Source organism: Martes martes (assembly GCF_963455335.1).
Source record: "Martes martes genome assembly, chromosome: 3".
NCBI classification, from domain to species: domain Eukaryota; kingdom Metazoa; phylum Chordata; class Mammalia; order Carnivora; family Mustelidae; genus Martes; species Martes martes.
Window position 1 is genome coordinate 11208807 of NC_137890.1, and position 27163 is coordinate 11235969.

Genomic DNA, 27163 nt, shown 5'->3' on the forward strand with positions numbered 1-27163 from the left:
AGAAAGCACGAATGGGAGAGAGGGGCAGAGGGAGAAGTGGGCTCCCCACTGAGCAGGGAGCCTGACATGGGGCTTGATCCCAGGACTCCGGATCATGACCTGAGCCAAATGCAGCCGCTTAACCAACTGAGCCACTCAGGCGCCCCAGAAAGCTATTTCTTAACTTTTAAGAAATAAAACTGTGAAATCCAAGCGAAGACAATGTAATCATAAAGAGGGAGATTTGCTAATCATTGTTAATGTATAAACAAATACTGACTTAAAAAAATTAAAAATGGGTGCCTGGATGACTCAGTCCATTGGGCGTCCGACTCTTGATTTCAGCTCAGGTCATGATCTCAGGGTTGTGAGACTGAGTCTTGTGCCAGGATCCCCACTGAGCCTGAAGCCTGCTTAAAATTCTCTCTCTCTCCCCCTCTCCTTCTGCCTCTCTCCCACTCCCTGCTCATGCTCTCTCTTTAAAAAAATAAAGTAAATAAAATGATTGAGATTTTTATTAAAAAATAAATTAAAAATACTGTGTTTTGAAAACAGGTCAAAAATATAAAATCCTTAATGAAATGTAGTGAGGCCCATATTAACTGCTAGACTTACATCATTTATCTGGCTAGATATGCACAACTAAAATTTCTATTACTGCCTAAGAGTGAAAAATCTGATTTGTCACAAAGCCCAAGAGACTGGAATTTCCTTTAGATCAACCAAGAAAGTGTTACATGAACAGAAATCAGTAAAATTTGATAAAACAGTATAAACCATTTTAAAATAACATCGGTAAATAGATTGCTGTTTATAGGCCCTCCTTGAATATACAATAGGTAATGAAGCAATGAAGACGTTTTTACAATATTTATTAAGATAACAAATTTATAAATTGAAAGACTCAGAGGCACATAGTTTAAAAGGCCAATACCATGGGAATAATGAAGTCAACACAGAAAAGAAGATATGAACAGTTACAACCAATACAAGATTTTTTTTAAAAGCCACATCCCCCCAATAAACACATCATATGAATCATCCTTCAAAATTACCATGATAAAAAGTTATTTCCTTCAAAGAAAAATAATTCTTTCCACCTACCGAGCCTAGAAAATCCTATTTACAATGAACTGTCCTGCATTTCATCAGTACTGTTTCATATGGCCTCCTCTATTCTGCCATTAGAAGTATTGAAAATTTTATAGCTATTGTATTTACAAATGCACATAATATTTAAATTTGCTCTTCATTGAGAACAACTGAATATATACTTAACCAAATCACGATACAAATGTTTTAGTGTTGAAAACATATTTTGTGGAGACAGGTGTATGGGAAGAAGTGTATTTAGAATTATGTTGTTTCTGAAGGATTACTAGGCCAATAAGTCTGATAAAACTCAAGGTAGTCACAAAAACAGGTCTTTGTTGATGAAGAATTTAATTTATTTCTGTTTTAACTGGACACACTGGCTTCTTCAGTCAACCTTCACCACACTGTATATTTTGGTAACAAACCAAAAGCATGCAAAGAAGCCAATTGTTCCTATAAAAGAAAAAAACAAAAATCAACACTTTTCCAGAGGAAATTTCATAATTTACACAAAAACACAGACTTAAAATGATTGGTTCCTTAGAAAAAGTCACAAAACTACAAACTATTACTTACCAGGCATAGACCCATAAGCTTTTTTGAAAAACATACAAGTACTTCATATCAAATTTTTTACAAAATAGGACTCTTTATACTTTAAGATTACCTACGCTTTCTAATAATACATTCTTTTCCTTATTACAGGCAAGAAACCTGAAATTAAAAGATGAATAGGATACCAATTTTCTTATTTAAGAATATTTCATCGCAAAATGGAAAACTGCTATTAAAATTAATTCAAGGTATGATATGAATAGTTTAAAGGGAATTTCAGATTCACAGAATAATTAAATGGGAATATTTTCTAAGCATGGTTATTGGGAATTATCAGTTTCCAAAGAACTACAATAAAACTAAACTCAAAGTTTTTACAAAGTGTTAAAAGTGATAAATTAGGATAATAACAAAGATGCATCCCGCTGTATAGGAGAGGAGGTGTGGCCTCAGAGGACAGAGCAGCTCTGTCAGCCCATTTCTTATTAAAAGAGAGATAATTTGGGGGTGCCTGGATAGCTCAGTCAGTTAAGCGTCTCCCTTGGCTCAGATCATGATCTCAGGGTCCTGGGATTGAGCCCTGCATCAGCGTTCCCCGCTCAGTGGGGAGCCTGCTTCTCCCTCTCCTCCTGCCCCTCCCCCTGTTGTGCTTGCTCTCTCAAATAAATAAAATAAAATAAAACAGATAATTTGATCTGCCCTAGATAGAGGAAATGAGATGATTCATGAAAAAAAAAATACATGTTTTGGTTTTCAAGTATCTTCCTCAGTCTAGATTCCAAGAAATTTGAATTCTAGACAGATGACAAAAATGACACTCCGTTAAGTAAATGTCTAATGGTTACGTGGCTGGCTGGTCAGCAGGATCAGAATGCAAACTCACTTTCTCTGACTTCAAGTATAGTGCTATTTTAAACCTCACCATGCTTAGATTTGCTAAACATATATTCAGAGACTCTGTTTTGCAAAAAAGAGTATTTACTTAATTGTGAACTGCCTACTGTATTTTCAAAAGCCGGAATTTTTTCCCAGAATTACCCCCTGAGAATAATAAGTCTAAGTGCTGAAGAACACAGAAGGGGATATACATAGCCTTGTGTAAGCTTTATATTTAAAGTTCCAATGTGTTCACCGTTGTTTTAAATGTAATACAAAGAAAAAGTATAAGAGGAGATTTTCTAAGTCACGAGACTATATATGGGACATTAGTAAGGGATGTTAAAAAATTACTGTACTCATTCATATATCTCATGTCCCTACAATGTGCCCGTCACTATGTCTGTTTTAGAGAACATAAAAATACACCTTTTGGATATTCAAAAGATCATTATTAAGGTTTGAGAAGAGGCTGGGGGCTAATTTTAGAAAAGCAATGGTGAAAACATAAATGTATTTAAACAACTTTATGCTTAGCAAGAACTTCTTCCCTTCAGTTCGGTTCCTTCAGATTTGGTGTTACTGACAGACACCTCACAGCGGGGCCGACCGAGCAACACTCAGCTGCATGGAGGGCTAAATACAGGACTGCTGAGTAGCAGAAGTCTTCGCGGATTTTATCAAAGGAAAATATTTATAAATAGAATGCCTACCGACTTATTAACTAAAACCAATCATCTTAATTCTTACCTGTAAAAAGAAAGAAGATCAAAACCATTATCATGGTATAGCCAAAGTACAGGATTGTACTTGCTGTTCCTGTGATCTGCAGTTTTGAGAAGAAGTAGTGCACTGCATATATTAAGAAATACACTGCAGTAAAGCCACTGGTAAGGAACGAACGCCACTGCCAGTGATAATCCTAGGTGGAGAGGAAAAAAAGAGTAAGAATTAGTTTCCAATTAATAGACAATACGTGGCTGAGCAGAGTTACAAAGCCAACACAGCTAAGGGAAACAGCCCCCAAATCTAATTTTTGCTAACATTTCCAATCTTTTTCCCCTACTGAATTTTGCCCATTTCCCTCCTCACTAAAGATGCTAAGAACCATCCCCTACTTTTGGAGGTGCTACTGGCTAAAAACGTGTTGGAAAATCCTTTTTTTTTTAAAGATTTTATTTATTGGACAGAGAGAGAGAGAGAGCAAGCAAGCACAAGTAAGGGGAGGCAGGCAGTGGGAAAGGGAGAAGCAAGCTCCCCGCCAAACAGAGAGCCTGATGAGGGGCTCAATCCCAGCACTCTGGGATAATGACCTGAGCTGAAGACAGAAGCTTTTTTTTTTTTTTTTTTAAAGATTTTATTTATTTATTTGACAGAGAGAGACAAAGCGAGAGGGAACAAAAGCAGGGGAGTGGGAGAGGGAGATGCAGGATTCCCACTGAGCGGGATGCAGGGCTCGATCCCAGGACCCTGGGATCACCACCTGAGCCAAAGGCAGATGCTTAACCTATTGAGCCACCAAGAGGCCCCTGAGAAATCTTAAATGTACTTAAATGTATTTAAAAGTACTTAAATGTACTCTTCCCAAAGAAAAGCAATGTATAAGAGCTTATTTACATAGCTCAAAATTATTACTTATCTTACAATCTGGTCAGCTCTATATTAGGAAGAAGATTATCCTATCAAGGCCTGGTTGAAATCTACTTTCAGTTACTACTAACAAAATTTAAACAAGGTCGATTTTTAAAACAGCTCTTCTTACTTTGACATAAAGTAGCTGTTAGCTTAGCAGGAGATCTTAAAAAAAAAAAAAAACTTCACTCTTTCCTTACCCCTTGGAATATGTGAAAAATAAAAATACTTAAAAAGTATACCAGCACAAATGAGAAAATCTTAAGGAATCCACACACAGAAACTACTATAGCAAATAAATTCAGCAAAGTTATAAGGTCCAAGACTGAAATGAAAATCAGCTGTGTTTTTATATACTAACAATGGGCACTATGAAAAGGAAACTTAGAAAATAATTTCATGGGGTGCCTGGACGCCTCGGTCGGTGGTTAGGCAGCTGCCTTTGGCTTGGGTTGTGATCCCAGGGTCCTGGGATCAAGCCCCACATCGGGCTCCCTGCTCAGTGGGAAGCCTGCTTCTCCCTCTCCCTCTGCCTGCCTCTCTGCCTACTTGTGATCTCTTTTTCTCTCTCTGTGTCAAGTAAATAAATAAAATCTTTAAAAATAATAATAGTAACAATAATAATTTCATTTACAACAGCATCCAAAAAGATAAAACACCTAGGAAGAAATTCAACCAAGGATGTGAAAGACTTATATACTGAAAACTACAAAACATAGGTTAAAAAAATAAATAAACAAAGACAACTGAAATCAATGGAAAGACATCCCACGTTCACGGACTGGCAGAGTCAATACTGTTAAGATGGCAATACCCCCCTAAAAATCTCAGAGTCAATGCCATTCTTATCGGAATTCCAATGACCTTTTTTGCAAAAAAGGAAAAGCTGATCCTAAATTCGTATGAAATTTCAAAGGGTCCTAAAGAGTCAAAATAATCTTCACAAAGGAACAAAGTTGGACGACTTACCCTTTCCAATTCCAGAATTTACTACAAAGCTATGGTAATCAAACCAGTGTGGTACTAGCATAAGGACAGCAATATATACCACTGGAATAGAATTGTGAATTCAGATACAAATCCACACATCTATGGGCAATGGGTTTTCCACGGGGTTACAAGACCACTCAATGAAGAAAGAATAGTCTCTTTAACAAATGGTACTGGAGGGGCACCTGGGTGACTCAGTCTTTAAGCATCTACCTTCGGGTCATGATCCTTTGGTCCTGGGATTGAGCCCCGCATCGCACTCCCTGCTCGGCAGGAAGCCTGCTTCTCCCTCTCCCATTCCCCCTGCTGTGTTCCTGCTCTCACTATCTCTCTGTCAAATAAATAAATAAAATCTTCAAAAAAACAAAACAAAACAAAAAAACAAATGGTACTGGAAAAACCGCATATACACATGCAAAGGGATGAGGGATTCCTAATTACCATAATCAAAAAAATTAACTCAAAGTGGATCGATGACCCAAGTATATAAGCTAAAATTAGACACTCAGGAAAAAACAAAAGAAGTAAATTTTCATTGCCTTTGATTTAGCAATTAGTTCTCAGATATGACAACAAAAGGAAAAAAAGATAAATCAGACTTTATAAAAATCAAAAATTTTGTGTTAAGGCCATTATCCAGTAAAAAGACAACCTAAAGAATGAGAGAGAAATATTTGCAAAAATATTCTCTCATTTATCTGATAAAGGTCTAGTATTTAGTATTCGGAATATATACAGAACTCTTCTTGTTCAACAAAAAGATAAAACTACCCAGTTTATAAATGGGCAAAAGATCTGAACAGACATTTCCCTGAACAAGATACACAAATGGTCAACAAGCACAAAAAAAGATGCTCAACATCATTAGTCACTGGGAAACGAAAATCACAATCATAGTAAGATACCACTTCACACCTACTAGGATGGCTAGAGCTTTTTTTTTTTTTTTTTTAAAGGGGGAAACAGCAACTGTAGGATGGGATGTGCAGAATTAGATCCCTTGTGCATTGCTGGTAGGAATGCAAAAACAGTACAGCCACTGTGAAAAACAGTTTGGTGGTTCTGCAAAAAGTTAAACAAAGAATTATCATATGACTCAACGATTCCACTCCTATGTACATACCCCAAAGAACTGAAAACTGGTACTCAAAACAAATATTTGTGAATGAATGCTCACAGCAGCACTATTCACAATAGCTGAAAAGTGGAAACAAACGTAATTTAATTTACATCAACAGGTGAATGGAGATAAGGAAATTGGGATATATCTATACAATGGGGTATTATTCAGCTATAAAAAGGAACAAAGTACTGAATCTTGAAAAGATCCTCCTAAAGTGAAAGAAGCCAGACATGAAAGGCCACATATTGTAGGATTCCATTCATATGAAATGCCCAGAATAGATAAATCTGTAGACAGAAAGCAGATTGGTGACTGCCAGGTCTTACAGGGGGAGGAGGGTGGGAAATAACTGCTTAATAGGTATGAGGTTTTATTTAAAGGTGATGAAAATATTTCGGAACTAGAAAGAGGTGGTAGTTACACAACACTGTAAATGAATGTAGTAACTCGCACCCTGAATCATTCACTTTTTAAAATGGTTAATTTTAAGTTAAGTGAATTTAACCTTAACTTTAAAAGAAAAGCATCTCAAGTTTAACAAAGTTAGATTTAATCTCCTGTATAGAAAACAACGATAAAAGAATGATTTAATACAGCCTAGACCTTTAAAAATTAATTCTACATAAGAATGCCATCACATTGCCATGGATATAATTCATTATAATGTAACTGCTGAATGTTTTAGTGAATTTTCCCACAAAGATGTTTACTAAATTTCCAGTCTAGAAATATCTATGCTTCATAAAGAGTATTAATTTTTAATTTAGACATTTAAAAACTCAAAAATGAAAATTCAGCATAATGTGGTATTCTCAGAAAATTAACATTTGTAAACTGTAGCTCTAAATAAATATACTGAACTGAGATACTATCTTAATCCATTTCTAAAGAGGGCTACATCTGATTCAGGAATACAGGTTAATTTCTACCTTAATAAACGCATATTTACAGAAATTATTTCAATTAATAGTTCAAAGTCGCTTTATGCCAAAATTATAAATACTGTCTACAAATTAATATAAAGTGGACATTGCCGATACATACCTCCGCACACAGGTGGAAATAGCAAAGTAGTATAGTTGCTTCTGAACATGTAATCACCAAAATTATAAACACCAGAAACAGGAAGCCAAACATGTAATACATCTGGTGTGACCTGCGACAAACACGTCAAGATTAAACTAGAAACATTTTCTCTTTGATACAATAAATGACACAATCTCATGTTCCCTGAACTGGGAAATGCTTGCCTTTTGTCCCAACTCGTCAAAGACAAGAGATTCCCATAGGTGTAGACAGTGATGGAGCAGGGGTGGGGCAGGGAGAGGAAAGGAAACGGCCATGTCATTAGATTCTGCCTTCTCACTCAAGTAGAACCTGAAACTCTTACTCAAATATGCTTGGTCTAATCGCCTACCAGTGAGTCAGAGAAATTCAATAAAAAATTACTGGACAGGCAGAGCCAAAGTAAAAAAGGGTTCCCCTTAGTACATTCTGTTTCTTATTGTGTGTGACAGAAACAGCTGAGTTGTGAAAATGCTGTAACAATGGGGAAGGAAAGATGTTCTAATCGCTAAAAAGCTCAAATTCAGTTCTGACTTTACACTACTGCAAACCCTGGCACCTGCTGTAACGTGGCAATGCGGTCAAATGATGATGCGATACCGCAGTGCACACCCCCTAATAACAGGCGGGCTCCAAATGAGCACTACGAGTTTCCCATGTAAATAAGAAATCATAGACTGAAGGAATCTGGGGTGCGTGAGGCCTCTGAAGGTCAGCTACCTCCACCCTTCTCCCAAGGCGTGCTCCATTCCCCTTCATCACGGGCTCAGCGTATCCTCCCTCTGAAGCAGTACCGATTACTACCGAAGAACACAGGTTTGGAGAGACAGGTTAATTTTCTGTTATATGGTAGCTGTGTGACACCAACAGATCACTTAACAACCAAAGCTTCACGTTTCTCTCTCTAAAATGGGGATAACACCTACCTCATAGAGATCCGAGAATTCATAAGCACTCAATTAATAATAGGTGTTACCACTATTATTCCTTTTCTCACATGGAAAAGGTCACCTCTTGACTTGTAAGATTTTTGATTACTGGAGAACAGTTCACATTTATAAGACACAAAGAGTCATCCAGAGAAACAAAAGGAGAAAGCTAATGCTATATATAATGGTAACGGGAATAAGACGACTTCCCCCTTCGCTTACCAGATACTGTTCAGAATGAAGAACAGCTGTATGAAGATGCAGCCGAAGGGCAGGATCCCTCCCATGATGATGCCCGGCAGCGGCTTGGTGTAGAAGGACTGCTCCGGAATCTGACGTGGGATCTGATTGGTTCGAACTGGGTGTTCAATGGCCTTCAGTAAAATGAAGAAAGCATTCACAGTTATGTGTCTGTTTTAAAAATTCTTCTCTATGTTAGTATTTGCCTGCTTTTTTTCTCAGCTTCCAATCTGACACTATCGCCAATACAAGTCTACTTAGATCATCAAACTGAAATGTGTACTGAGAAGCAGTGACCCAAACGCCGTCAGTACGATATTGGGTCTGTCCGCTGAAGCAAGCCACCACTGTTCCAGCAACTATCCACGAATAGCTTTAGATGAAACAAATACACAGAAGGAGAAAATAGAGTAAAAATAATAGTTAAAACAAAGGTAGAGTTAGGTTTTCCTTTTTAATTACATACTTGGAAGGAATCAGCTGGTTCTGAAATTACTGTCCAGGTGTACCTATTTGGCAATGTCATCTTTATCAAAATAGCTGAACTCTACTAAGACTTCAGAACACAAAGGCAAAAATGAATGGCTACATGAAGCTTTATAACCATAAGCTATTGAAAATACTCTCCCTTTCATAACACATGACATGTGTTATGTATAAAAATAAGTGAAACCTAAAGTACCTAAAACATAGCTGGGGGTAAAAAATGGGTACATATGAAGAAATTAATTTTCTTGCAAAAAAACACACTTCCATAGTTTTTGTGACAATATAGGAAAAACTTAAAACTTGGTATTCTCACTGAGATCACCACTTCTGTGGACCAAATTATCTTCTAGATATACATGTGTACAGGTAGAGAATCAGCATGTCCTCTTTCAGTGTTTACATTTTTAACAGGCATATTTTTAGAATCTCAAGTACTTATTTATCTATGTAAGCAAAAAAATTTTAAATCATGCTAGGTCACTATTTATGCTATAGATATTTAAAGTAAGAAATTAAATAAAATGCCAAAGAATTGAAAAATCTTAGAGAAGGCTGGCACGGTAGGTGCAGTGGAGACAATGAAGCCCTGACAATTTCTTCCAGGCTATTCTGGGCCCCCTTCACGAAGTGCATGAGAGTAATACATTATGATTCTTTTAACCTTGTGGACCAGATGTTTTCAGAGAAGAGCAAGGAGAGTGAAGTGAGAAGGACAGTGACGAATAAATTCTCATTTTCTTGTTAGCCTGAGGGCAGAAGAGGGCAGAAGAGGTGGAGAAAGACTGGGGGGAAGGGTGGGATGGAGCTTTGATGAGAATCTTCCTTAAAATCAAGTACTAGCAGGAAAACCATATAAAATTTATTGCAAAGCTACATGTTTAAAAAATGGCTACCGTCTCTTGCCAGTCACTTTCCCACAGCTTTCCTCCTAACCCATACTCTTGGCTTACTTCATTTTAAGTAATACAGAATCACCTAATGCTAAAGAAAAAATGCCATACTTTTTAGGTTAGAAAAAAAAGTAATACAATTATTTTTAATGTTAAAAAGTCAAAGTTTTCATCAGTTTTAATTAGCATTTCATTTCCTATTGATCTACAGTTTCCATTTACTTAGAAAAATTTGACATCTAAGTTGACATCTGTGACTTCTCCACCACAGCCCCAAAATACAATTTTAAGAATGACTGCAATCAGGGGAGGGGGGTAGGGAGAGGGTGGCTGGGTTATGGACACTGGGGAAGGTATGTGCAATGGTGAGTGCTGTGAAGTGTGTAAACCTGGTGATTCACAGACCTGTACCCCTGGGGCTAATAACACATATGTTAATAAAAAAATAAAAAAATAATTAAAAAAAAAAAAGAATGACTGCAATCCAAATAAGAGGTCATCTATTTTCTATAAAATCCAGATCACACAGGGTAAATACGTATCTTTTAGACGCCTTTTTTAAAAGACACTTTTCTATCTTTTAAGGTGGGATATGCTAATTTCCGTAGCTGAAATTTGTTTGAATAAATTAACACCTATAAACTTACATTCTTCTTAAAACCGAAGTATGCACCGATAAACGTCAGAGGCACAGATATGCAGAACCAAAGAGCCAAAATGGCAACCAGGGTTCCAAAAGGAATAGCCGCTGAAGATCCTTCTCCCCAGAGAATCAGATTCATTATAAAGAAGTCAGCAAACACAATCCTGAAAGACACAATAGGCTTCTGGGTAAAACCTGAGTCAGAAGCAAATGATACAGTCCCAATCATATGTAATTAATATTACAATTTCTGTGTTATACACAAAGAAAATGAAATTGCTGAGTAATGGGGTATATGAATTTAAAACTTCACTAGAAATTGCCAAATTGCTTTCCAGATTTTTCTGCCTGACTTAAACGCCCACCGGCAGTTTATGAAAGCTACCTCTTTACATATTTCATCATGCTTTGGATTGTCAATTTATTGTTTTATTTGCATTTCTTGTTGACAACTGCCACTCGTGCTAATTGGCTTTATAGGTGTTATTTCTGTGACCTGCCGGTTACATCTACTGCTCATTTTTCATTTGGGTTGTACATCTTTTCCAAAGTTACAGATGTGAGTTATTATATATTCAAGCTACTAGTAATTCCTTGTTAAATATCTTGTTCTCCCAGTTTATAGCTTTTCTATGAACCCAAACCGGTGAACACGTGTACTCAACTTCCCTTCAGTCTTTCTTCTGTGAGTACCTTTTAAAAAACATGTCTGTAACATATCATAATTGTTACTACACTCCCCACACAGAGTTTTTAATGTGATTAGTCATCAACTTTTCCCTTTATCTTTGTGTACTTTAAGACAGTCCTTCCTAACCTAGGATCATGATGATACCCTCTATATTTTCTTTTAATCATAATTTAGATTGGACCTGAACTGATCTTGTGTGTGACTGGTAAGAGAGTTTCTCCCTTCATAGAGACAATTTTACCAGCATCATCTAATACTTCCTCTGGTTTGTGATACCACATCCAGCATGCATCCATGAGTATCTGGTCTATTTCTATGTTTTCTGTGCTAGCAGCCACAGCACGTTGCCAAACCCCTCATATACTTGGTCTTCTCATCAAGTAACATGGTGAATTTGTATCTCATACTAGTTAATTAGTTTTGTAAGCCTGTCACCTGGATGGTCATGTTCTGACAAGTTATTTCAGATATTGTGAAGGTTTTCTGTGACTAACAGTCCTGTGAGTAGAGTCCTCTTCCCAAACAACTACAACTACCAATAAAACATTTAATTGCTATTGGTAGTGTTCAGGATCTTGGACTATTAGCTGATACCTAGCCATACTTTAAATCTAGCCATACTGCCAAACAGAGAATTTATTAATTCTCTGTTTTATGGCTGAAATTTGTTAATGTTCTCTGTTATATCACAAAGAAATTGAGATTTTTATTAATATAAGGAAGCATTTCTTTCTCCATTAACTTCTTTTCAAATATGAAAACAATGTTTACTAACATCAAATGCCATTTTGTTGTGTCTACTGTAGTAAATTATGCCAGTGTTTACATAAAATTACATCAATTAATTTCATGTCATTAAGTGGTACTTTTTAAAATTAAATAGTTATTTTTGCGAGAGAGTAGAGGGGTGAGGGAGAGCAGGAGCAGCACGGGAGTGGTAGAGGGAGAAGCAGACTCCCCACTGAACAGGGAGAATGATGTAGGACTCGATCCCAGGTCGCGGAGATCATGACCTGAGCTGACCGAGCCACCCAGGCGCCCCATTAAATGGTACTTCTTTTCCTAGGCAAACACCAATTCTCCCTGCCCCCTTGGGTTCTTGGTGCACTCCTGTGTGCTTTTCCTCTCTCTCCCTCTCTCAGTACCTTACCATCCTTCTGATGAACACCTACTTCTAAGGGTGGGATGAAGAAGATAAATCAAAGAAGGGCTGATGACAGATATAAATGAAATGGCTTAGGATAACTTCTATAAAGCCAAAAAAGATGGGTGTTTCAAGGAGAAAGTATCCTAATATTAGATAATGTAGAGACACAGAGTGAAGCGAGAGAAAATGATTTCTAGATTTAAAAATGGGAATGTTCTTGGTAACCTTTGAGAAAAGTTATCACTAAAGTAATGGGGAAGACAGACAGGTGACATGGCTTTATGAGAAAAAAGGAATGCAGAATATTTTTTCAAGGCAGTTTGGTGGGAACATAAAAGAAGTAAGATAGTAGAGGGAAAGATGGTTATGAGAAAAAGCTCTTTTTAGGATTTGGGAGGCCTTAGTATATTTGTACGAAAGGAGATGAAACCACAAACAGAACACAGGGAAGGGGAGAAACAGAAGATGCCAGAGATTAAGAGGAATGTCTGAAAGGCAAGACTCTGAAGGAAATCACAGCTGACTTGTCCTGGGAAGAAGAGACACTTCTTTAGTTGACAAAGGATACAGTTTGAGAAAAGCATCTAAAACTCTGAATACAACATGAATGGCTGAGAAGCGCCATTCCTCACTCGACGTAATTACCGAGAGAATCTTTATCCCGAACATGTAAAGCAATGCAACTGCTGTCACTCTTTCATTTCTGGCCTGCAAACGGAAGTCAGGTCTAAATTTAACCTTTGGCTTTCTTTGTTGCTGCTGATTGCTTAGAGGCTGGTTCCTGTCCACCAGAAATCGGGAGTTGGGAAGAAAGTGGGTTCTATTTCCAGGACTAGACATCAATCAGATACTCCATATCAAAAGCTATCCTTTCTGGTCCTCGTTTAAAAATCCTGGGGCGCCTGGGTGGCTCAGTGGATTAGGCCTCTGCCTTCAACTCAGGTCATGATCTCAGGGTCCTGGGATTAAGTCCCAAATCGGGCTCCTTGCTTGGCAGGGAGCCTGCTTCTCTCACTGCCTCTGCCTGCCTCTCTGTCTGCTTGTGTGTACTCTCTCTCTCTCTCTGGCAAATAAACAAAATCTTAAAAAAAAAAAAAAAAGAAAGAAAGAAAGAAAGAAAGAAAGAAAAGGAATTTAACAGGGGCCTGGGTGGCTCAGTAGGTTAGGCCTCTGCCTTCAGCTCAGGTCATGACCTCAGGATCCTGGGATCGAGCCCCACATTGGGCTCTCTGCTCAGCAGGGAGCCTGCTTCCCTCTCTCTCTTTGCCTGCCCCTCTGCCTACTTGTGATCTCTCTCTCTCTATGTCAGATAAATAAATAAATAAATAAATAAATAAATAAATAAATAAATAAATAAAAATCTTTTAAAAAGAAAGAAAGAAAAGGAATGTAACAATTTCTCATATCCAATGATATTTTTTCCAGGGATGCCTGGGTGGCTCAGTCAGTTAAGCGTCTGCCTTCGGCTCAGATCATGATCCCAGGGTCCTGGGACCAAGTCCCACCACATCAGCCTCCTTTCTCAGCAGGGAGCCTGCTTCTCCCCCTGCTTATGCGCTCTCTCTCTGACAAATAAATAAAATCTTTAAAAAGAGAGAGAGAGAGACTTTTCCAGATATGGCAATGTACTAGTCATTGTGCAAATGTTTATCAAATATTCACTTTTTATCCCTTTTTAAAAAATTAAATTCATTTTCTAGGGTACGTGGTTTAGAGACAGAGAAGATTTAAGACTTAAGAGATCAAAAACTTGGGAACTAAATTTTATGACTATGTAAGAAAGTTAGCATTGAAAAGTTAATATTACTTACCCAGGACAAAGAAATGATGTCAATAAAACATTTGTTTTCCACTTCTCACCTCCAAAGGCTGTAGAAGAAAACACACAGACTTATCTTCAAAGCAAACCAAATGGCCATATATGTCTAGCATTAAACAAATTTTCAGACAGCACTGGGCACCCACTCCTAGAAAATCCCACTAGCAGATGACACGCTAGCCCCTCCTCAGGTGATCTGCTCAGAGATGCACGTCACAGCACTGCCCTGGCTAAGCCCTGCTCTCAACATGTCTGCCTCAGCATCATAAATCTAACATTCAAAGGAAGGTCATCAAGACCAGTTCTCTTTTAATTTTTTTTTTTTAAATTTCAAAATAAGACAAACCTTTAAGCTCTAGGCCAGTTTCAATCCATGGGACTGGGCAGAGAAAGGACATAACTGGGGATTCTCATTTACCTTGCAGCCAGTTTCAGAATTGGTTATAAAACTAGGAACCCTCTCTTAAACAAACAAACAAACAAACAAACAAAAGAAATGCATTAGGGGAGACAAGATGGCGGGGAAGTAGGAGGAGGCGCCTTTTCAACCTGCACCCTAAAGTGAGCTGATTACCTACCAAAGAACTCCGATCACCCATGAAATCAGCCTGAGATCAGAATTATACACGTCTGGATCTCTACGGGGGCCAGAAGACGCCAGTGGGCAGGTAAAGTGGAGTGGGAACGTCGGACTGATAACGGAAGATAAACAAAAGGGGGAGGGAGCCACCAGAGGCGACCGACTGGAAAATAATACCCCAATACGAGAGTGCCCGGCATCTGGGGACCAGCATTAACTTGGAGTCTTGTTGAAAGCACTCAAAAGAGCAAAGACTCGCGCGGGGAAATTGTGGGAATCGGGGCGGATAGGGATAGGGGCTTAAGTCCCCAGACCCAGGGCAGCATCCCCTGGCGCTGAGCCGGAGAGTGCGGCGGAGAAACCTGGTCTTTGTCCCGGAGCCGCCAGTGCGCCCGAGAACGGGTGGAGTCCGGCTCCCGTGAGGGGCTGGGAGCCACACCAGAAGGCAGAACGCGCACCTTACTGGAGATGCGCGCGTGCCTCAACCTCCCCTGAGAGAGGTGCACGAACGCCCAGCCTGGTGTTCTGGGACCCACGCGGCGATAGAGCCGATAGAGCTGGAGGCGCCACGCCCCAAACCATCCCCTGGGAGAGGTGCGCGCAAGCCCTGAGCTCTCAGCCCCAGCCAGCGGGAAAATCTCAGTGTGCGATTGCTGCTTGGAACCTCTCTGGCGGTCTGGAGCTGCCCAGACAGCCACAGCTGCCTTGGTTTTGCGTACAAGCAGGAGATCCTGCGTCCCCAGGGACCGTGACTCAGAACCTGCTCTGCCAGCGGCCCAGCGGCTGCAGCACCTGCAGGGGAGCAGACTGAGGCTTCTCTCTGAGAGGGAGGTTGGGGTGCAGTTTTCTTTCCTCTAAACCTCCAAAAACCATCAAAAGCTGTCAAGGCGAGAGAAAAGAAGTGAACAAACATAAAAACCTCCAGAGAACAAAAACCTGAAAAAAACGTTTTTCTCAGAGCCCACCCCCTTGAGGGGGTCGGGAGGACTTAACTCAGGGAACATCATTGACTGAAAACCCACGTGGCAGCCCCCTCCCCCAGAAAACAAATCAGGAAAAAAAAAAAAAAAAAAAAAAGACTACAAGAGAACACCCACCACTACTTCATAGATACAACTTTTATTTTTAATTCTTTCCCACTATTCTGGTTCATTTTTTTTCTTTTTTTATATAGATAATTTTTTAACCTATTTACCATCACAGTGAGATGTCCAGTACATCAAATTCCATGATAAACTTCTAACCTGAATTTTTTTGATACATACACATGTGTTTTTCTTTTGCTTTTCTATTTTCTTAATTTTTAAAAAAATTTTTAATTTAGTTTAGTCCAGTTTATTCCTTTTTTATTTTTATTTTCTAATATTCATATAGAGTTAAACTTCAAGGTAACCCCCTTTCTCCAAGCAATGCTACCCCTATAGGTGAACCAATTTTTAATCCCCCTTTTTCTTAGGAAAGTTGAGTCCTTTAACAAAGATATCAAGATACATCCAGGAAGAATCAAAATAACCTTCCTCGCCCACACCGAGAATCTATAACCATGCTCCCATCTTTTTCTTCTGCCAGTGTCTCTGTGTATTTATGTTTGTCTGGATAGTATATAAATCTTATACTTGGGGTTCTTCTTGACGAGGCTCCTCCTTTTTTTTGCTTATATATATATATTTTTTCTCTCGTCATATACTTTTATCAGTCTTTTTGTTTGTCTGTTTTTGTTTGTATACGTCATAAACCTTACCCTGGGGCCCATTTGGGCTGAACCTTCACTTTTATCTTCCCTTTTTTTCCTGTCTCTCTCTCTCCCTCTTTTTTCTTTTTCTTTTCTTTTTTCTCTCATTTGGGTGGGGAATCCTGAGTGCTCAGAAGCGTTCCAGGGTGCACCTTGACTGCACCACGGTCAATACATCCAGCTACATCTGTCCAGTCACCTCTCACCAAAATGACTAGGAGGAGGAATCCCCAACAGAAGAAAAATACAGAGGATGGGCCTTCTGCAACAGAGCTAACGGCTATCAACATAGACAATATGTCAGAAAGAGAATTCAGGCTAACAATTATCCAGGCAATAGCTAGGTTGGAGAAAGCCATGGATGACCAAACAGAATTGATTAGGGCAGAATTGAAAGCGACCAGAGAGGAGGTTCATAATGTTAGGGCAGAGCTGAAGGCCACCAGGGATGAGGTTCACAACGCTCTCAATGAGTTCCAATCTAATCTAAATTCTCTAAAAGCTAGGGTAACTGAGACAGAAGATAGAATTAGTGATCTGGAGGACAAACAAATAGAGAGAAAGGATCAGGAGGAAGCCTGGAACAAACAGCTTAGAAGCCACGAAAACAGAATCAGGGAAATAAATGATGCCATGAAACGTTCCAACGTCAGAATTATTGGAATCCCTGAAGGGGAGGAGAAAGAAAGAAGTCTAGAAGATATAGTGGAACAAATTTTTCATGAAAATTTTCCCAATCTTGCGAATGGAACAAGTGTTCATGTACTAGAAGTAGAAAGGTCCCCCCCCAAGATTATAAATTCAAAAAAAACATCCAGGCACCTCATAGTAAAATTGAGGAATCATAATTGTAGATACAATCTCTTGAAAGCCGCTAGGACAAAGAACCTCCTTACATACAGAGGAAAGCCCATCAGAATAACGTCAGACCTGTCCACAGAGACCTGGCAAGCCAGAAAGGGCTGGCAAGATATATTCAGGGCACTAAATGAGAAGAACATGCAGCCAAGAATACTTTATCCAGCAAGACTGACATTCAAAATGGATGGAGAGATAAAGAGTTTCCAAGACCGGCAAGGCTTGAAAGACTATGCAACCACCAAGCCGACACTGCAGGAAATATTAAGGGGGGTTCTATAAAAGAGGAAAAATCCTAAGAATAGCATTGAACAGAAATATAGAGACAATCGACAGAAAGAAAGACTTCAAAGATAACACAATGTCAATAAAAACGTATCTCTCGGGCACCTGGGTGGCTCAGTGGGTTAAAGCCTCTGCCTTCGGCTCAGGTCATGATCCCAGGGTCCTGGGATCGAGTCCCGCATCGGGCTCTCTGCTCAACAGGGAGCCTGCTTCCTCCTCTCTCTCTGCCTGCTTCTCTGCCTACTTGTGATCTCTGTCTGTCAAATAAATAAATAAAATCTTTAAAAAAAAAAAAAAAAACGTATCTCTCAATAATCACTCTCAATGTGAATGGCCTAAATGCACCCATAAAACGACACAGGGTTGCAGATTGGATAAAACGACAGGACCCATCCATATGTTGTCTACAAGAGACCCATTTTGAACCTAAAGATACACCCAGACTGAAAGTGAAGGGATGGAGAAGCATCTTTCACGCCAATGGGCCTCAAAAGAAGGCCGGGGTAGCGATTCTCATATCAGATAAATTAGATTTTAAACTAAAGACAGTAGTCAGGGATACAGAAGGACACTACATCATTCTTAAAGGGACTATCCACCAAGATGATCTAACAATTGTAAATATCTATGCCCCCAATATGGGAGCAGCCAATTACATAAGAAAACTATTAATCAAGATAAAGAGTCATATTGATATGAATACATTAATAGTAGGAGATCTTAACACGCCTCTCTCAGAAATAGACAGATCATCGAAGCAGAAAATCAATAAAGAAATAAGAGCATTGAATGACACATTGGACCAGATGGACCTCATAGATATATACAGAACATTCCACCCTAAAACAACAGAATACTCATTCTTCTCAGGTGCACATGGAACCTTCTCCAGAATAGACCACATACTGGGTCACAAATCAGGGCTCAACCGATACCAAAAGACTGAGATGATTCCCTGCATATTCTCAGATCACAATGCTTTGAAACTGGAGCTCAATCACAAGGAAAAGTTCAGAAGGAACTCAAATACCTGGAAGCTAAAGACCACCTTGCTTAAGAATGCTTGGATCAACCAGGAGATCAAAGAAGAACTTAAACAATTTATGGAAACCAATGAGAACGAAGACACTTCACTCCAAAACCTATGGGATACAGCAAAGGCGGTCCTAAGGGGGAAATTCATAGCCATCCAAGCCTCCCTCAAAAAAATTGAAAAATCCAGAATACACCAGCTGTCTCTACACCTTAAAGAACTGGAGAATCAACAACAAATCAAACCAACTCCACACGTAAGAAGGGAAATAATCAAGATTAGAGCAGAGATCAACGAGGTAGAAACCAGAGATACAGTAGAACGTATCAACGAAACTAGAAGCTGGTTTTTTGAAAGAATCAATAAGATCGATAAACCATTGGCCACACTAATCCAAAAGAAAAGAGAGAAAGCCCAAATTAATAAAATTATGAATGAAAAGGGAGAGATCACAACTAACACCAAGGAAGTAGAAACAATCATCAGAAGCTATTATCAACAGTTATATGCCAATAAGCTAAGCAATCTAGATGAAATGGATGCATTCCTGGAAAACTATAAACTCCCAAAATTGAACCAGGAAGAAATTGACAACCTGAATAGACCGATATCTAGTAACGAGATTGAAGCAGTGATCAAAAACCTCCCAAAAAACAAGAGCCCAGGACCTGACGGATTCCCTGGGGAATTCTATCAAACTTTCAAAGAAGAAATAATACCTATTCTCCTGAAGCTGTTTCAAAAAATTGAAGCAGAAGGAAAACTTCCAGACTCTTTTTATGAAGCCAGCATCACCCTGATCCCCAAACCAGGCAAAGACCCTACCAAAAAGGAGAATTTCAGACCGATATCACTGATGAATATGGATGCTAAGATTCTCAACAAGATCCTAGCAAACAGGATCCAACAGCACATTAAAAAGATTATCCACCATGACCAGGTAGGATTCATCCCTGGGTTACAAGGATGGTTCAACATTCGCAAATCAATCAATGTGATAGAACAAATCAGTAAGAGAAGAGAGAAGAACCACATGATCCTCTCCATTGATGCAGAAAAAGCTTTTGACAAAATCCAGCATCCGTTCCTGATTAAAACGCTTCAAAGTATAGGGATAGAGGGAACATTCCTGAACTTCATCAAATCTATCTATGAAAAACCCACAGCAAATCTCATCCTCAATGGGAAAAAGCTTGCAGCCTTCCCATTGAGATCAGGAACACGACAAGGATGCCCACTCTCACCACTCTTGTTCAACATAGTATTAGAAGTCCTAGCAACAGCAATCAGACAACAAAGAGAAATAAAAGGTATCCAAATTGGCAAGGAAGAAGTCAAACTCTCTCTCTTCGCAGATGACATGATTCTTTATATGGAAAACCCGAAAGACTCCACCTCCAAACTACTAGAACTCATACAGCAATTCAGTAATGTAGCAGGATACAAAGTCAATGTCCAGAAATCAGTGGCTTTCTTATACACTAACAATGAAAATACAGAAAGGCAAATTAGAGAATCGATTCCATTTACTATAGCACCAAAAACCATAAGATACCTCGGAATAAACCTAACCAAAGAGGTTAAAGATCTGTACTCGAGGAACTACAGAACACTCCTAAAAGAAATTGAAGAAGACACAAAAAGATGGAAGACCATTCCATGCTCTTGGATGGGAAGAATAAACATCGTTAAAATGTCTATACTGCCCAGAGCAATCTATACTTTTAATGCCATTCCAATCAAAATTCCACCAGTATTTTTCAAAGAGCTGGAGCAAATAATACTAAAATTCGTATGGAATCAGAAGAGACCCCGAATTGCTAAGGAAATGTTGAAAAACAAAAATAAAACTGGTGGCATCACGTTACCTGATTTCAAGCTTTACTACAAAGCTGTGATCACCAAGACAGCATGGTACTGGCATAAAAACAGACACATGGACCAGTGGAACAGAGTAGAGAGCCCAGATATGGACCCTCAACTCTATGGTCAAATAATCTTTGACAAAACAGGAAAAAATATCCAGTGGAAAAAAGACAGTCTCTTCAATAAATGGTGCTGGGAAAACTGGACAGCTATATGTAGAAGAATGAAACTTGACCATTCTCTTACACCGTACACAAAGATAAACTCAAAATGGATAAAAGACCTCAACGTGAGACAGGAATCCATCAGAATCCTCGAGGAGAACATAGGGAGTAACCTCTTTGATATCAGCCATAGCAACTTCTTTCAAGATATGTCTCCAAAGGCAAAGGAAATAAAGGCAAAGATGAACTTCTGGGACTTCATCAAGATAAAAAGCTTCTGCACAGCAAAAGAAACAGTCATCAAAACAAAGAGGCAACCCACGGAATGGGAGAAGATATTTGCAAATGACAGTACAGATAAAAGGTTGATATCCAGGATCTATAAAGAACTCCTCAAACTCAACACACACAAAACAGATAATCATATCAAAAAATGGGCAGAAGATATGAACAGACACTTCTCCAATGAAGACATACAAATGGCTACCAGACACATGAAAAAATGTTCATCATCACTAGCCATCAGGGAGATTCAAATCAAAACCACATTGAGATACCACCTTACACCAGTTAGAATGGCCAAAATTAGCAAGACAGGAAACAACGTGTGTTGGAGAGGATGTGGAGAAAGGGGAACCCTCTTACACTGTTGGTGGGAATGCAAACTGGTGCAGCCACTTTGGAGAACAGTGTGGAGATTCCTCAGGAAATTAAAAATAGATCTTCCCTATGACCCTGCAATTGCACTGCTGGGTATTTACCCCAAAGATACAGATGTAGTGAAAAGAAGGGCCATCTGTACCCCAATGTTTATAGCAGCAATGGCCACGGTCGCCAAACTGTGGAAAGAACCAAGATGCCCTTCAATGGATGAATGGGTAAGGAAGATGTGGTCCATATACACTATGGAGTATTATGCCTCCATCAGAAAGGACGAATACCCAACTTTTGTAGCAACATGGACAGGACTGGAAGAGATTATGTTGAGTGAAATAAGTCAAACAGAGAAAGTCAAGTATCATATGGTTTCACTTATTGGTGGAGCATAACAAATAATATAGAGGACAAGGGTAGATGGAGAGGAGAAGGGAGTTGAGGGAAATTGGAAGGGGAGGTGAACCATGAGAGACTATGGACTCTGAAAAACAACCTGAGGGTTTTGAAGGGGCGGGGTGGGAGGGTGGGGGAACCAGGTGGTGGGTATTAGGGAGGGCACAGATTGCATGGAGCACTGGGTGTGGTGAAAAAACAATGAATACTGTTACGCTGAAAAAAAAAAAATACAGATTTACTGAGAAAAAAAAAAAAAAAAGAAATGCATTAAAACTAGGAACCCTCAAGCCTAAAGCGCAGCGCATTTAAATTTCTACAGCTGGTCTACATCTTTAGGAATCCTCTTGCACTGCAGCTTCTGGTAGGGAGTATAGGCAGGGGTGGGAGATCAGTGTGTCAGATCAGGTGACTAAGAAGAGTGGAAGGGTTTTGGCCACTTCACAGAATTTGCTTATGCACTTTTTAATCTTTGTTCCTAATTTCTTTTCCCCACTTAAAAATTTTTTAAAAAGTATACAGAGTAAAAAAAAATGAAAGTACTCCTCTGCTTCCAGTTTAAAAGTTCAAGATGAAAAAGAAATAAATAAATAAATAAATAAATAAATAAATAAAAGTTGGAGATGAAACTGGCTATGACAACAGCTTTGATTTTTTAAAAAAATGTTTTAATAGTTTATAAGCAAGTTTAAGTACCACTTGCTCTACAACAAAATGACAAATTATATGAATATGATTTGAATTCACAGCATTACCGATAAACTACTGTGAAAGTATTAATTCTGGGTTTAACAGAATTCCAATAAAAAGTCAAATAATATTTATTGAAACATAAGAAATGATTCTATAAAATGAAGTATTTTGTGACTGGGGCCACATAACAGCACCTCTTGGAATGTTCTGCCTGATTCATGTGCAGCTGGGAAAACAGAGGAGTTAAAGAGGGCTGTGTCTGGGCTGAGCAGGAGAATGAGCTAGAACTTCCAGCACAAGGAAGAGCACGGGGTGAGGTCCTCAGTCAGATGTGAAGGTACACAGTCTGACGGAGGAACTGAAAAAAAGCCAGCAGAGTTGAGAGAGAGAGTGCTGCACGGGAGGCAGGGCTCCAACTGTATCTCACATGCGTTAAAACACACATGACACCTCCAATTCTCTGTCCTTTAGTAACAGATAAAAAGAAAGAAAGAAAAAAAACCACTGACAAATCCACCAAGAGTAAAACACAGACACATGTACGTATAGGACTTCATGTTTTCAGGAGAGCATTATATCTGGCAAAGTCTAACTAACACTTCTATTTGGGGTTGGGTCCAGCCAACATCACTTTAAGGATGTTTATGTAACCCAACCGTGTTCTATCTCAAACCTTATTCACGTCAACCTTAGCTCTGTCTCATCATCCATCTTTTTTTTTTTTTTTTTTGTGAGTACTCCCCCCCCCCATTTATTATTGAAGTATAATTAACACAGTGTTCCATTAGTTTCAGGTGCACAACATACTGATTCCACAATTCTACACATTACTCAGTGTTCACCATTATATAGTCACTGTCCCCATACAACAGTATTACCAGCTGCATTTCCTATGCTGTACGTTTCACCTCCATGACTTATTTTACAACTGAAAGTCTGTACATCTTAATTCATCTATTTTGCCCAAATCCCACCCACCTCCTCCCTAGCAATCACCAGTTTATTTTCTGTATTTAAGAGTCTACTTTTCTCCCCTGCTTTTTAGATTCCACATATAAATGAAATCACGTAAAATACTTGTCATTTACTCTGCAAAGGGACAATACTATTTATTTTGGTGTAGTTCCAATCGTTTATTTTTGGTTTTGTGTGCCTTGCCTGAGAAAATATATCCATAAATATGCCACTAAGGCGGATGTAAAAGATTACACACATTTTCTCTCTCCTAGGGGTTTACAGTTTCAGATCTCACATTCAGGCCTTTAATCCATTTTAAATTTATATTTGCATATGATTTAAGAAAGTGGTCCTGTCTTCCCAGCACCATTTTAAAGACACTATCTTTTCCCCATTGAATATGCTTGCCTCCTTTGTCATAGATTAACAAACCATATAAATGTGAGTTTCTGGGCTTTCTATTCTGTTCCACTGATCCAGGTCTACTTTTGTGACAGTATCACATTGTTTTAATTACTTCAATTTTGTAGTGTTATCTGAAATCCTGGATTGTGATACTTCCAGTTTTGCTCGTTCTCCAGATTGCTTTGGCTATTCAGGGTCTTTTTTGACTCCACATACTTGAGGTTTCTTTGTTCTAGTTCTGTGAAAAATACTATTAGTATTTTGGTAAGGACTGCACTGAATCAGTAGATTGCTTTGGGTCGTATGGACATTTTAATGATATTAATTCTTCTAATCCATGAGTATGGTATATATCTTTCCATTTGTTTGTGTCTTCAATTTCTTTCATCAATGTCTTCTAGTTTTCAGAGCATGAGTTTTTTACCTCCTCCCTGTCACTTTAAATTACAGATTACCTATGAGATCATCTCAACAGACTTCAGGATTCCATGGCAAATGCTGGCATTCACTGACCCTGGCAAAATTGCTTTCCAAGTCATCTAGTCATATCCCGTCCTTACCCTGTGGTCCTGATCCTTTTTTCCATTGAACTTTATTTTACTTTTAGATAGCAAGATACAAGAGGTTGCAACTAATTATAAAAGCAAATTAAATTATGGTCAGGTTAGCATGACCTCTCTTAAGAAAGGTATTACTATATACATTACTTATTTTAGCTAATAAACCAGTGATACTCATAAGTATATTATCTTCCTTTATTAGTCTATATACATTTCTATGTATGTAGCAAATCTAAGTTGTTCAAACCTCTTATGTTAAAACTTAAAAGTAAAAGAACAGAAGGGATGATGGATAAGCAGCACCTAAATGTGCTTACCTCACTGTATAAACATTTTTTAACACATAAAATCTAGGGATGGTCATCCATATCACAAGCTTCTTTTACATAAAGATATGTACCTATAATACATATTATTTTAAGAAAATCACCTACTGGACACCTAGGCTCAGGTGCAGTGACGGCGCAGATAAGATTCCTGACCTGACACTCAGTCAGGGTGGCTCTTACTTACACTTATAAAATCTGGCAGCGACATAGCCTGCAGGAGTGCCCAGCAGCACCCATAGGACCACAGCACAAGTCATCAGTGCTCCTCTGTTGGCAGGTGACAAAAATCCCAGGCAAGCAAAAACTAAAAAATAAGTGATTTTAAGTTATAAATTTTATTACTGTTTCCTTTCTGAAGTGATAGAAGACCCCTTTCATTTTTTAAACAAGAAACCAAATACAATTTCATGAATACACTGTCTTACCATATGGCCACACTAAATTGTAGCAATACTTTAAGGTACTACATTAACAGAGTAATAAAGAAAGCACACTCTACTTTGGATATTTCTTGTTAAGGTCCATAAGACCCCAACTTTCCTATTATCAGGGAAGGCTGACTGGGTGCTCATAAGTGCTTTCAGCTCTTCCGATTCAAGTATAGCTTGCTTTTTTTTTTTAAGATTAATTTTTTTAGAGAGAGAGAAGGGGGTGGGGGAGAGAGCATGAGTTAGGGAGGGCCAGAAGGAGATGAGGGGAGAGAAGTTGGGGGTGGGGGAGAGTCTCAAGTAGACCCCGTGCTGAGCAGAGTTGATCTGGGGCTCGATCCCATGACCCTGAGATCATGACCTGAGTTGAAACCAAGAGTTGGATGCCTAACCCAACTGAGCTACCCAAGTGCCCTGTCAAATACAGCTTTTAAAAATTGATATGAATAAAGATAGTCTCACCATGAAATAGTCCCAATTTGTTCCTTTTAAAATAATACTGGGAGTGTCAGTGCCTGGGTAGCTCAGTCAGTTAAGTGTCTGCCTTTGGCTCAGGTCATGATCCTGGAGTCCCAAGATCAAGCCCCGAATATGGCTCCCTACTCAGCAGGGAGTCTGCTTCTCCCTCCCCCTCTGCTTGAGCTCTCTCTCTCGCTCACTCTCTCAAATAAATAAAATCTAAAATAATAATAATACTGGGTCCTCTGGGGTGAAAAATACCTTATAACATTCAGACACAAAAGACAGAATCTAATCAATGAATAAAACAAGAGAACAAAGATTTCATAGTATCATTAGCTTTCTGAATACGAGTTAATAAAGGACTTGGTCAATGATCTGGGGAAATTCTGGTTTCCACCTTTCTTTAGTTGGTTGGTTTTATTTGTTCTTCCTTATATAACCCATCTGACTAATAAGAATAAAAATGCTATCTTATTATTTGTAGCGATTCCTGGCATTAAGCTGGGATTCAGAAGTTATGACTTTGCTCAGAAAGAAATCTAAGTGGCGTTCTAATCCCAGGACCAAGGAAGTTCCCAGTGTTTCCGAGGTGTACGCAATCAAGCACCTACCCACCCACACCTGATCGGCACCAACTGAGGGGCAATAGAGAACCTCAGAAGTAGGAAACCAACCAGGGTAACTTTAGAAGACCTATCAGAATTTCAACCAAAGTGTATCCCTTTATTCTCCCCAGAACTGAGAACTGGACTGTACTGAAGGAGAAAGTTCATATTTGAGCATTTAGAGAAAATGATCCCTAGGCTCTCTGAAACCTTCCTTCCTCATGAATTCCCTTTCTAGCAGACCCCAACAAGAACCAGATGATGACAGAAGGCAACTCCCAACAAAATCTTCAAGCAGAATTTCATCCTGAAGCATCCACTCTGCTCCAGCTCTACCCGGGTCTCTGGGGATCTAATGCCTTCATGCCGTCTTCCTGCTGTATCCAAACCTCTGTCCTGATGCCTTCTCCCAGCCTACCCGGTTCCGTATAATATACTTAAGAATTCTAGGCCTACTCATCACAGCTGCATCTTCCTACCTAAGTAGATAAAGATACATGTTCCAGTTAATTGTCAGATTAGTCTTCAAAGTAAGCCTAGAGGTGTAACTCAGTGGTTCTCAAACTTATTCCAACATCTGGAAGTGAGAATGCTCTTTATAAAGTTTATATAGTTCCATCATAAAAATGTGGAAAATTTTACTAATGTAAAATGACTTTAGTATTACATATTTAATATGCAATCAAGCATAAGAACAAATGTTCATTAAAAAATTATTAAAAGGTCAGGGATTTCTGAATTCTTCCAGCAATAATTCATTCATTACTGTTCATCAGAAGGCACCAGTAAGGAAACATAAGGAAAATCAAAGCAAAATTCAGAAAACCCTATTCATAAACCTTTTTTTCTCTTACAATTAGGAAAACTGCAGAAATACTGTATTCCCATACAGCAACCTCAGAACCAGCCCTGTGGCTGATCAATAACTCTAAGGGGGGGGGAGGGGCTATTAAAAAAAAGTTGTCTTAATTGACAAAAATTTAAGTAACAGCA

The 27163-nt window shown here is 38.8% G+C and overlaps 1 protein-coding gene across 1 annotated transcript in view; it reads right to left on the bottom strand.

The window, feature by feature from the left end:
* Positions 1–834: 834 nt before the first annotated feature.
* The window catches only part of TM9SF2 (transmembrane 9 superfamily member 2), a 63584-nt gene continuing 37255 nt past the window's right edge, over positions 835–27163 (bottom strand). The window contains exons 11-17 of the mRNA XM_080798194.1: positions 24860–24979; positions 14156–14213; positions 10511–10670; positions 8467–8618; positions 7295–7406; positions 3256–3427; positions 835–1527 (exon numbers count right to left, since the gene is read on the bottom strand). Coding sequence (XP_080654320.1) covers positions 1460–1527; positions 3256–3427; positions 7295–7406; positions 8467–8618; positions 10511–10670; positions 14156–14213; positions 24860–24979 — 842 coding nt within the window. The 3' untranslated portion in view covers positions 835–1459. The remainder of the gene's footprint in view (positions 1528–3255; positions 3428–7294; positions 7407–8466; positions 8619–10510; positions 10671–14155; positions 14214–24859; positions 24980–27163) is intronic.